Below are 13,490 nucleotides of genomic sequence, written 5' to 3'. Positions count from 1 at the left end.
ACAATGGACTTTGGGGACCAAGGGGAAAGGCTGGGGGTGGTAGGGGTGGTGAGGGATAAAAGACTACACATTGGGTACAATGTACACTGCTCAGGTGATGGGTGCACCAACATCTCAGAAATCACCACTAAAGAACTTATTCATGTAACCAAACACCACCTGTTCCCCCAAAAACCTATGGAAAAAAGAACAAGCTTCAGGGACTACTTTTAATATTTGTATCACCTTAGAGAGGAGGAGAATGTAGGCAGCCCCAACATAAGTAAAAAGGGAAAGCATAACAGAGATTAAAACATATTTTGGCTATGGAGAGCTGTAGCTTTTAAATGGAACAAAATAGCAGTTTCCTGGTAATGATTGAAATACCTAGAAATTCAGAAGATGGTAGCCAAGGAAAGAGGTCCCTGGTATCCTTATTCAACTAGAACCACTCTACAGCTTACATTTTTGAGAGGTCTCCTAAGAATTCATTTGAGTCAAGAATTCTGCAACTAAGAATTAATTCTCTGAGCTCAGTCATATAGTATCAAACTACCTAGCAATTAGTTGTCCGTCTTCCCATCCTATAGCCTGTGCTTATGTAACTCATATACTCCATTTTATAAATGTCAGCCTCTGATTCATACTGAGTGTGTCATTTCAAAAAATTAAACCAGCTGGACATATCTAACTGGAAGTATCAGGAAGGAAGGAAGCATGAGTAATATGGTTGGTACCTGAACGCAAACCCTCTTCAAAATAAGTATTCATTCTATGATTAGTATATATTTGGCATCATTTGCCAAGTACTTTTCAAATACATACTTTTCCAGAGACAATATTTTTAAGTTAATTATATCCTACAATCACCTACCCATACAGTGTACCGAGGCTCCAAATCACCACAGTCCTTTGCAAAAATGTAAGAACAATTTCCTGGGAAGTAATAGTAGATGCCATCAAATGTTTCAAAATGATACTGTCCCCAGGTTTTACAAATCCCATCTCTGCCGTTGCCCATGTTTGGGACTGAAAAGAAACAGGATAATATTTTGTAGACAAAATAAATTACATGTTTCTAGCAGTGTTCAGTCAGTCACCGTAAATGATTCTAATTTTCATTCAAATTTCCTTCCTTGGTCTATATCACAGGAAGAAATAACTAACATAAAATTACCAATTGTTCTCAAAACTATCAAAGTAGTTGATAAAACAGGGTTTCCAAGTAGTTGTGAAGAAGATTTATGTTAGAAAGTTCCTTAATTTTTGTTTCCAAAAAGAGATTCTAGAAGAAAAAAAAGAAGTATGGAAAATAATACAGTAAAAGGTGATAGTAATATAGCAAGTAAGATGGCTCAGAAAAGAGAGAAATGTCACCACTGAGTGTCCTAAAGATTAGCATATGCAGCATCAGAGTATTCTACTCTTTCAAAAATGGCTTTTTTATGGTATCCACAGAGAAAAATAACCATTGACAAAAAAAAATCATATTTATGTGTCTGGGACCTGGATGTGGGGAGCATTAGTCGTTCAAAGTATGCTGGAATTTGGCTGGAGTGGTGGCTTGCACCTGTAATCCTAGCACTTTGGGAAGTCAAGGTGGGCGGACTGCCTAAGCTCAAGAGTTTGAGACCAGCCCGGGTAACATGGTGAAACTCTGTCCCTACTAAAATACAAAAAATTAGCCAGCAAGGTAGGGGGCACGCATCTGTAATCCCAGGTACCCAGGAGGCTGAGACACAAGAATCCCTTGAACCCAGGAGGCGAAGGTTGCAGTGAGTCAAGATGGCGCCACTGTACTCCAGCCTGGGTAACAGTTAAGACTCTGTCTCCAGAAAAAAAAAAAAAAAAGATATGCTGGAAATTAACAATTCATGACCTCAAACTGGCCAAATTTCAAGCAGTATTTATCTTAAATCATACAACTGTATCTCCTATTGTCATGCCTACCTTTTTTTCTTACCCTTGTAGATAATCTTCTATTCCATTTTTGTTTTCTAAACTAGTCTCTTTAGAATAATATGACAGTCAGTAACATTCACTGAGCACTCAATACATGTAAAACATTTTGATACACTCTGGGGGGGTGGGTGCATGAAGATAAGGCTGACTCTTTACATCTTGTATTTTTGTGATTCCCACCTAAATTTATTAGCCTTGGACAACTGTGGCCTTTTCAGGAAAAAACACAGAATTATTCATTATTCAGGCAGTCTTCCCTGACAGTATGCCTCACCTCTGCTTCATATTTTCATAGCATCTTGTACTTTACTTTACAGCACCTGTCACAAGTTTAATTATTGTGTATCTGTTGCGTATTTATCACCTTCTCTAGACTGCAACCTTCAGGAGGACAGGAACATGTTTGTATTATTCACCGTTGTATCCCCAATGCCTAGCCTGGGATCTAGATGCCAGTGAATATTGATGAAACAAATGAATATTTATTGATTATGGTAGACATAGAATCCTTTCTTAGACACTGTGGATAAAAGGTTTATTAAAAAATAAAAAATAAAAAGCCCCTGCCCTTGAAGAAGTCTCAGTACTATTTTTTAAGATACAAAATGTCCAATTAATTAAAGGTCCAAAAGAATGACTGGCTCCAAATAAAAAAATCTGTTTTATAAAGCAAGAGAGAGATGAATGAGAACCTGGTTTTAATAGGCTATTACTGGCTGGGTGCTGTGGCTCATGCCAGTAATCACAGCACTTTGGAAGGCCTAGGTGAGAGGATCACCCGAGGTCAGGAGTTCAAGACCATCCTGGCCAACATGGTGAAACTCCATCTCCACTAAAATACCAAAATTAGCCGGACATGATGGCGATTGCCTGTAGTCCCAGCTACTCGGAGGCTGAGGTGGGAGAATCACTTGAACCCGGGAGGCAGAGGTTGCAGTGAGCTGAGATCGTGCCATTGTACTCCAGCCTGGGTGACAGAGTGAGACTCCCTCTCAACTAATAATAATAATAATAATAGGCTATTACTATAGAAAGTGGAAAAAATACTTGAAGCAATACGAGAGTTCAATGAGAAGGGATAGTGGCCCTATGTACTTTTGTTTTACATTGTTTCTAAATTACATCAAATTACTGAGAATGAATTGTGGGCTCTCTAGTTAATATACAACTCCCAATGGATGAACATTATTATAGCAAATTATGCCTTAATTTTTTCCTTGGTATCTCATAATTCTCTCATAAGCATCCCTGAAACTTACTGATCTGGCATCTTGTCCCAAGAGCCTGAAATATTTGACAGTCACATGTTCCAGTCTTAGAACAGAAAGCTCCATTAAGGCATTCATAAGGACAAGAACCTGAGGAGGGGAAGAAAAAGTTATCTTCTGGCATCCATTTGTTCTTTTAAGCATAATATGGCAAGATACAGCTTGGACAAATTGTAATCACTATTAACTTAAATAGAACTCTCGGCCTCTTGCCTTGCTAAGCTAAAGAACTAAACCCATCAAGTCTCTGTCTAGTTCATTTTATTATGTGTGCTGTGAAGCAAGAAAGGCAGGCTTTCACATCTCAAACTACCCTGAGAGCAAAGGTTAGCCCCTTTCAAGCAATCAAAGGTCAAGTTCCCATGTAAGGAATCTCTGTCCCAGATGATGAGAACCAGAAATACACAAGCTGCAGATGATTCTGTTGATGGAGTTTGGTGCTGGCTGCACATCCCATCAGCTACTCTTCCAAGAGCAAACACTCTATTAAAGAATAGGGTCTCTCACGCCTATAATCCCAGCACTCTGGGAAGCCAAGGCAGGCAGATCATTTGAGGTCAGGAGTTCGAGACCAGCCTGGCCAACATGGTGAAACCCCATCTCTACTAAAAACACAAAAATTAGCTGGGTGTGGTGGTGCATGCCTGTAGTCCCAGCTACTCGGGAGGCTGAGGCAGGAGAATCGCTTGAACCCAGGCAGTGAAGGTTGCAGTGAGCTGAGATTGTGCCATTGCACTCCAGCCTGGGTGACAGAGTTAGACTCTGTCTCAACAACAACAACAAAAAGAATCGGGACTATCATTAACTTGAGGGATCGGGCAAAGCATAAAACTCAAAAGGAGACTCCTGCTTTTGAAGAGAATGATTAAACATTTCATTTTAGGTTTGTATATTAATCCTCAGGCTCAATTACAAATGACACATTCTTTGAAACCTATGCTGCCAGGTGTGGTGGTGGACACCTGTAATCCCTGCTACTCTGGAGGCTGAGGCGGGAGAATCACTTGAACTCAGGAGGCAGAAGTTGCAGTGAGCTGAGATCACGCTACTACTCTCCAGCCTGGGCGACAGAGCAAGACGGTCTCCAAAAAAAAAAAAAGAAAAAACAAAAAGAAACCTATGCTTAAATTTTGATGAAGCAGAAGCCAAAGTCACTACTGTCACCAAAAATATTATTTCTTTCATGGAAAAAAAAATTATAAAATTGTCCCAACAAATTATGTTAAAAAGAGGAAGCAAGTAACTGTGAACTCTAACCCTAATTTTACCATCATCTCCTAAGTGAGTTTTAAAAATGCAAATGAATCAGTGAAAAAATTTCCTCTAATAAGGAGAGAACAAGAGGCAACTGGCAAAACTCAAGTAGGAAGAATTTAACACATGAGGAGAAGAGAGAACATCTTAATTCCCAGGAGATAGTTATATAATTGATCATTTGACCACAGTTCTGCCAAAGGCAAGAATTCAAAAACCCGTATGATTCCTCTCCACCTTAAGATCCATTGATCTAAAATGTCTCTTTACTTTTAAAAATGCACAAATCTCCAAGTATATCTTAAGTGAGGAAAAAATATGCTGTTTTAACTTAGTCCATAAATACAGGTTAAAAAAAATGATGTTCTTCATAAACTTAAAAGCAGTTTTTTCCACTACGGGCACATCTATATTTACAGTTTATCTTAGATCACAGTCTTGCATTTTTCTGATGAAGAGATGCTAAATATTTAGATAAACAAATGTATTGCCTTTAAAAATGTATTTACAGCCCTGCTTATTCTCCTGAAAACAAGTATCAGATGAAAACTGGTGAGGATCATTGTTATTTTAAACACAACAATGATAATTTCTATTTTATAGTTACCACTCAAATTAAATTTCAAACTACCATCAGCATTCTTCTTACTGGAAATGGGGAATTGGTAACAAAAAATAGGGATCAAGTAATTGATTCACCAAAAAAAATAGTTTCTGATATTCAGTGACATCTTCCCTGGTCATGGAGTTATCAGGTTTGTCTAAATGTTTGGCCCTGGTTATTCTCAGAAACAATTCAAATTTCTCTAAGAAGTGAACTTAAATTATTACTAAGTATTATTACCATCCTGACTCACTTTCCTTCATGTGGTTTATGGAAACAATAAATACTTGATTCAATATATTCCCCAAAGGGATTTTCTGAGAAAGCAAATACGAAAACCTAAGTATAAACACTGACCTTTTATTTTGCTCTCACCCCAATTAATAGCATCATGGAAAAAGTATCTCGGAGAAGTAGCTTCAAACTTTGAAAGAAAGAAATGAGAATGCAAGACAGTTAAATTATTTAATTCAAGCCAAACATGCAAATTGGCACATCTAGAAAATAACTACAAATGCAGAAGTGATAAAGTGCTGACTTTATACTTTCTGGGGTTATTGAGGCTTATCATCTCCATGAGGCAGAAAGGGTGCCTCTGAGGTTGTGGTGAGAACATCTCATTCAAGTCTTGGTTTTGCCTCTTACATGACTTTGACAAGTCATTTACTTTGTCTGCTCTCTGTTCTGTTCTCACTTCCCATCCTCCCTCCCCTTCCCATCACCCACTCTTTCCCCCAGCCCCCAATCCCTCCACCTACCTCACAACCTTATGAAAGGAGCCTGGTTGGAGTCTAACCTTTGGAATTATTGACTGTTTTGCCTGCAGAAATAGCAGTTCTCTGACACTTCCAGGTGCAGACAGGTTTGGAAAAAAAAATATGTGGGGCTGACAGACCTACAGACGGTGATGTCCTGCCTGCCTGCACACCAATTGGTAAAGAAAACATCCACAGAAGCATCTGCTGCTTCAGTGCCAGTGTGTTACCTTCAGGCTCCAAAGAGCTGACTGACACTTTAAAGTTCATAGAACGTTTAAATATATCTTTTTATAGAGCCCAAGGTAGTTCAGAGTAGTGGTAAATAGCATGAATTTTGAATCAAACGGAGCTGGATTAGAATCCTGACTCCGTAATTACTTAGCCTTAGGCAAGTTTCCTAACCTCTTAGTGCCTCTGTTTACTCATCTGTAAAAGGGGAACAATAATGGCACTTCCCTCGTTGTATAGTTAGGATAATGAATTAAAGCCATGTACGTAAAGCTTACATACATAATGCCTCACACAGAAAATTAGCAATAAAGAGATTTATGTCAATCAATCTAAGCAATCCAGATGAAATTTTAAGGTTTTTAAAAGATCTATATGGCTTAGTAGCAAATAGTTGTAGCTTACTAAAACTAATTGATTGTGGATTATTATTCCAACTCCATACCAATTGAGTGTATGGGCTGGGGCAACATTCTTTCCAGTAGCACTTATATTTCACCAGAATAAACACACTCAAAACTTGCCGAATAATTGTCAAATTAAGTAGCAGACGATATTAGAAAAACTGAAGAAGGGGGAAAGATAAAAAGGATGGGAAAATGAGCCAGGTGACTTCAGGAACAAAGTTGTTTCTCAGCAGATTCTAGTCTCCCTTATGTTCAGTTTTATTCTGACATTTTCCATCTCAGTACTTTTTTCTTTAACAGGAAAATATACCCAAGCTATATCTTTTTTTTTTTTTTTTAAGAGATGGGTCTTGCTAAGTTTCCTGGGCTGGGCTTAACTCCTGGACTCAAGCGATCCTCCTGCCTCAGCCTCCTGAGTAGCTGGGACTGCAGGCGTGTGCCATCATGTATGTCAGCCCACGCTCTATAAAAGACACACTCTCTCACTCTTTGAAGATTTCTTTCTAAACTCTTTGCCCCACACAATGGTCTCAAATTCATTGTCTCCTGTTCTCAGTACTCCCAGGTTTTATCCTCACTGTTCAATCTCCCCTTTTTGTTCTTGCCTCTGCCTTCAGACTAAGTTAAACGCAACAACAGTCTATGACCTCGATTCCTTCAAGACAGCAAGTCTTATTCTCTCTTCAGCCACATTGCTTCTGGCTGCCTAAATCTGACACAGCCCCAGATATTACTGGACAGCAAAACCTTCTTCCTTTGGCTCCAAAATGATTTATGTCTATCCCTTTAATGGAAGCCAATCATCTCTGATACTCACTAAAAGTGTATAATGACTTCTACTCTACCTCATAGGGCCTATCGCCTTGAACAAATTATTCAACTAGCTCAGCCTCAGTTTCCCAGTCTATAAAACTACCTGCCTCACAGAATTGTGAGGATTCAGTGAAATGATGTGAATGACACACCAAGAATAGTGCCAGGCACAGAATAAGAGTTGTAAACATGCAGGCCGGGCGCCGTGACTCACGCCTATAATCCCAGCACTTTGGGAGGCCAAGGTGGGTGGATCTCCTGAGGTCAGGAGTTCGAGACCAGCCTGACCAACGTGGTGAAACCCCATCTCTACTAAAAATACAGAAAATTAGCCAGGATTGGTGTTGTGTGCCTGTAATCCCAGTACTCAGGAGGCTAAGGCAGGAGAATAGCTTGAACCCAGGAGGTGGAGGTTGCAGTGAGCTGAGATCAGGCCATTGCACTCCAGCCTGGGCAAGAAGAGCGAAACTTTGTCTCAAAAAAAAGGAAGAGTTGTAAACATGCTACCTGTTTTTACTATTAGGCAAAAACTGAAAACATTGGATAACACTAGAGGAAGATAAAAGTATATAATTTGTTTTTCACTCCATATCCTTTAACCTAACTCAATCCACATCTTGTTTATGGAAATTAGAATGACTCCCTAGCACACCACCTTTCTGGCTACAACAACATCCTATTTATCCAGCATCCCATACATCATAATACATTTCACCAAGGCTAAGGTGTGACATGCAGATTTTGTTTATTTATTGACATATTTGAAGTCAGAATGGCATCTTACATTTATAATTGGAGCATATTTATTTTTTATGTTATATAAATAATGGCAAATGATTGAGGTTGTCTTGGATTCAATGAACCAGTTGCACAGAAATGACTTCTTCATCAGCCTACCTCCATAACAGATGGAGTTTCTAGGTAACAGGCACTGCTATTCTTGTTTCTGTCTCTAGCACTGTCCTTGGTATGTCATCAACAAATACCAGCTTAACTGAAAAAAGAGACATGGTTCAAATGGGAATCTGTCTCCCAAGGGTGTTTAGAGCCAAGACTGCAGCAGACTTTGTTGATGCCTCTCCCCACATCCTCTCAGCCCACCTCTGAATTCACCTTGGAATTCATCTGGATTTCTGTGTACATTGAAAGCCTCCAACTTCAGCACTAGGTTCTTTCTGCCTTTGCCTGACAGCAGAGTCCAAGCAGAAAAGACTATAGAAAGTGCCTTCCTGGAGATTTTAGGCTCTCCGGCTTCCCTCAACCTAGAAATTATTCTAGGACACATTCTGCATGGTTCAAAAAGTCTCCAATAAGACTGAGTTCCAGCTGCCTACAGCAGAAAGCCCCTCATTAATGCACCCCATATTTTATTTTCTCCCTTCACATCATTTTCCTTTCTCCTTTATTTGTACACTTCCAAATAAATGGCCTGCACCTAAGTCTATGTCTTAGGGCCTGCTTTCAGGAAAGAAATTTTTGGAATGTAATGCAAATGCAAAAAAGTCCCAGGCAGTAGGTGCATGTATTCACATGACTGATAAAAGAGGACAGCCCATCCTTCCTCCTTCCTGATTACACCTCCTCAGGATGGAGAGAAGCCCAGGGAAATACAGTCTTTAGATGGGAAATCACTGCAGCGCACAAATACACTATTTACAGAAGTCTGCATCTACCCTTTCTTGCTCACCTCATTGCCAACATATTTCTGAGTCATTATTTGCACACTTATCTACCCATTGATGTTCTGTTTTCCTAGAGCAGAAGAGTGAATCTATGGATAAGAATGGCCTTGTAACACATGAAATTCCAATTCTAAACAGTGCAGTGCAAGATTATGACCTCATTGCCCGCTGCTGAAACCTCTTCTTTTAAAAATTGTTCTGAAAATAAATGATTTTGACACGTTTTCTAGCCTTAGGAAGTAGACATACAAGTCTCCTGCTCTTCATTCTTGCTAAAAGGGAGTAAAGTATACAAATCCTGAAAACATCTAAATGGATACCAGTATAACCCCAATTGACACTTAAGTATATCAGTACACAAAACACTTTTTAAGAAAAATAAAAATGTGTTTCCATCCCATACACAGTCCTTTGCCTATTCTGGTATGAGAGGCACTCCAACCAGAGTGGTTCCACCTTGAATAGGGGCTGGGTAAAATGAGTCTGAGATCTGCTGGGCTGCATTCCCAAGAGGTTAGGCATTCTTTGTCACAGGATGAGATAAGAGGTCAGCAGGACTGGTATCACAGGTCATAAAGACCCTGCAGTAAAGAAGCCGGCCCAATCCTGCCAAAACCAAGATGGCAATGAAAGTAACCTCTGGTTGTCCTCACTGCTCATTATACTCTAGTTATAATGCATTAACATGCTAAAAGACACCCCCACCAACGCCACGACAGTTTACGAATGCCCTGGCAACATCCAGAAGTTACTGTATATAGTCTAAAAGGAAGAGGAACTCTTATTTCTGCAAAATTCCTGTCCCTTTCCTGGAAAAGTCATGAATAATTCATCTCCTGTTTAGCATATGATTAAGAAATAACTACAAGTATACTCAGTCAAGCAGCTTATGCTGCTGCTCTGCCTATGGAGTAGCCATTCTTTTATTCCTTTACCTTCTTAATAAACCTGCTTTCACTTTACTCTGTGGACTTGCCCCAAATTCTTTCTTGCATGAGAACGAAGAACCGTTTCTCGGGATCTGGGTCAGGACCCCTTTCCAGTAACACTGGTACCAAAAAAAAAGGTCCTTACTCTTGATAAGAATAAATCAGTTCTGTCTTCTAACCAGACACAACAGCATATCAGATCTGTCTTCTATTTAACTACTAATTCTCTTCAATTAACACTATAAAATATACAAATTCAGACATCTATCACAAAATGCTAATAAAAACTATTTGGAATTCAACATTTAACAAAGACTTCCTTGAATATTTAAGCTATTTGCTATGTAAATACTCAAATCATATTCCTTTTCAAAGAAATGCCTTTGCTAAGTTAGGATTCTGTATTTTACCATCCATCTTTTATAGAGAAATATTTTTAAGCCCATCCATTTGAGCATTCCAACCAGTTTGAAGAAATTGCAATTATCCAGTATCCTTCATATGAAGGCACCCGAGCAAGAAGGTCTCCTCAAATGCAGTGCTACACTGCCCCTCCAAAAAAAAGTTACCTATTCAGAGATACCCACAATTTAGATTTATCAGACATTATAAAAACTTTCTGTCAGGACATCAGGATGTATCTGATGCCCTTTTGCAGTATTTAATTCATATTATTTACACCTTTTTCGGCCCCGTTTTCTATGTACATTATACTGTTGTAATTGTTCTAACTGATATTGTGTTTAATTTTTAAACTACTTCTAATTTTCCGGCAAGTGCATGGGATTAAATGCCTCAAATCTATTAGTAGGTAACTGAACTGAATAGCCAAAAGAAATGTATTTTATTCCAAACAAGTCGATGTGACCTGAGCATGAATTTGATGGTCATAGAAAAGCAATAGAGGTTACTTTGCTTCTTCCTCCTCCTTCCTATCTTGTTCTTAGCATTTTATTCCCCTCCACAAAGGTCTCATTGTTGAAGTGACAGCAGAGTCCAAAACAGAATGGATTATTTCTCTGCCTCTCTCTCCACCTGAAGCATAACCTACCTGTGCTGCTAAAAGAGTTCTTTTCTGTCGATTTTCATTAAACTCGTTTCTGGAAGAAAACAAAAAGAACTTGTATAGTCAAAGGCCCCTAGGCAACCTGAACAAGCCTTTCCCAAGAGAGAGCTGGTGTTTGCCTCCTGATTTCCATCACTTTATCAAAGAGGTCTTTCTTGGTTTAACATTTAAAAGTCCTCCCTCCCCTTTCTGGAAGGGTTAGATTTGGGTGGTGGAGCTGTCTCATTTTACAAAATTCAAGAGTGTCCCCAAATTTCTCCAGTCTTTGATGTAAACTGACTTTTAGGAAGGAACTTTGAGATAGAAAAATAAACAAAAGAGTGTAACATTGTAGCACCAACCCTTGCAATATTTTCTCCACATGATTTTGCAAATCTAGTGAGGTCAGTATTTGTACCTTCCCTTTTTTCAAACATAGTACTTAATTCTCTCCTGTGCTATGTCATAAAGGGCAAGTTAACATTAATGTAAGTAAGAACATCAAATTGCAATTTATCAAAATCAAATGGCTAATAATTCACTAAGGTATATATTTGCTTTATAATGTTTTCTGTTTTTGTGTTATATTTATCAATAAACATTTTATTTTTAAAAAATCAAATGGTGAATAGAATTCTGCTTTTTATTAAGCAGATCAGTTTAGTCCAAAGAATGATTTTCATTATTTACTGCTAAAACAATTTTTTATTTTTATCATTAAAAACTATGTGACTCTGCTAAAAATGAACATAATACATTTGTTATCAATAATGTATATTAATAATAACGTAAAGGACAATATTATGGAATATAATTTTTTATTACAAACCTTTGAAATGAAAGTAATATCTTTTTAGTACCAACAGTCACCAAGACTCCTCTCATAATTAAAATGAAAACAATTACTTTGTAATTAAAAGGATAGGAAATATTTTCATAAATAAGGAAATGAAAGCTAGATCATTTTTAATCTGTAGAAATGTTTTTTAAAGTATATTTCATGCTTTTTTGTAAAACATTTCACTTATTTTTTTCAAAAGCAGATCTAGTTGCCTGCTGAGGTTTGCTCGTTCCCATTAACTTAACGTTTTAGAGGACACGAAGAACAAGAAATACTCACTTTGATGTTCCCATCAATATAGATGATGCACAAATATATTCTGCCAGAGACAAATATATAAGAATGAAGACAAATTATCCAAATATGTTGGCTTACATGTTCCAGTTGTTTAAAAGAACATTTTAACCTATATTCTAAAATTCTGATTGAAGTTTGCTGTTATTTTTGCATTTTTTAGAGGGATTTGACCAACAAATTTCTTGTGAGACACTGAATGACTGATAAGCTAAAAAGAATGGGCAGTATACATGGATTTACACAGAGACGCTATGCAATTGAACAGGCACTAGTCTTGGAATCAGAGATCCAAGTTTTAGTTCTAATGCTACCACTTAGTATATGCCAAGCTTAAACAAAATACCAAGCACACCATAAAATGATGGTGTTGGACAAGTTATCTGTAAAGTCTCCTCAGCTCTCAAGATTCTGTGACGTCGTTCTCCTTGGGGTTGCAGTTACAACTGGAACTGGAAAATAGCACCTTTGACCTCTGTAGTCTTTTGTACTTAAGCAATTTCTCCAATTTCTTCTACAAGCTCCAAAGCATACAGACCTTTACAGGGATTAAAAATCAACAACTGAAAATAAATGAATCCTTTCCCCATTTTGTTAGGTATGATAAAGTGCTTATCTATTAAAAACATATAATATGTATTTCATGAATTTAAAATACTCCAAGAAAAAATGTGTAACAGGGTAAAACTAGTTCCACAAAATACTGATAGTTATAGAACCCGGGTGAAGGTACATGAAGGTGTGTTATTTCATTTAAATTTTGTGTATGTTTATAAGCTTTCCATAACAAAAAAAATCAAATAGCAATAAAATTTATTAATAAAATTACTATAAAAATAATTAAAATCAATTTTTAACCCCAGATGTTAGTCATTCTTAAAACATTTTTTTACTATTCTTTGGGTTGATGTCATGAAGAAAGTTTAAGTACTCAATTGCTCTTAGTTTATTATAAAATTTCAAATGTTTAAATTGCAAATAGACAATTATTTTAAATCATAATTTAGAAGAAAAAAGTTAGAGCTTCTTCTAATACAATTGCATATCATGATAAAAGCGTGATTTTTAACCATTTAAAAAAGACTCAAAAAATGAAAACTAAAAGGTCCAAATTATCTACATTATTAAGAATTTTTTAAAAGGTGATCTGAGTATCATTTAGTACAATTCATTCTAATAACTTCAAAGTGCTTTATAAGGGAAAACTATTTGTATAAATTGTAAGAGAAACAAAAATACAATAAATTAACATAAACATTTAATCTGAGTTCTTACCTTGTAATGAAAACAGCAGTACATGAAGCAAGAATATACTCCAAGGTATCATTAAATTGAGTTTCATTACAATGTTCATTTCAGTATAGCCTTTCTCCCTGAAATGTAACCAAATTGATGGTCTTTATTATGATGGCATCTTAGAAGTATG

General features: G+C 37.3%; 1 protein-coding gene across 1 annotated transcript in view; it reads right to left on the bottom strand.

Annotated features, from left to right (window-relative positions):
* The window catches only part of OTOGL (otogelin-like), a 165,195-nt gene extending 151,804 nt beyond the window's left edge, over positions 1-13,391 (bottom strand). Inside the window, exons 1-6 of the mRNA XM_011946963.1 lie at positions 13,340-13,391; positions 12,050-12,089; positions 10,936-10,984; positions 5,425-5,491; positions 3,201-3,299; positions 854-1,008 (exon numbers count right to left, since the gene is read on the bottom strand). Coding sequence (XP_011802353.1) covers positions 854-1,008; positions 3,201-3,299; positions 5,425-5,491; positions 10,936-10,984; positions 12,050-12,089; positions 13,340-13,391 — 462 coding nt within the window. The remainder of the gene's footprint in view (positions 1-853; positions 1,009-3,200; positions 3,300-5,424; positions 5,492-10,935; positions 10,985-12,049; positions 12,090-13,339) is intronic.
* Between the last annotated feature and the right edge of the window lie 99 nt (positions 13,392-13,490).

Source organism: Colobus angolensis, unplaced genomic scaffold (genome assembly GCF_000951035.1).
Source record: "Colobus angolensis palliatus isolate OR3802 unplaced genomic scaffold, Cang.pa_1.0 Scaffold256, whole genome shotgun sequence".
NCBI lineage: Eukaryota > Metazoa > Chordata > Mammalia > Primates > Cercopithecidae > Colobus > Colobus angolensis.
The sequence above is the reverse complement of the archived record's forward strand: the minus strand, read 5'-3'. Positions and strand labels throughout refer to the sequence as shown.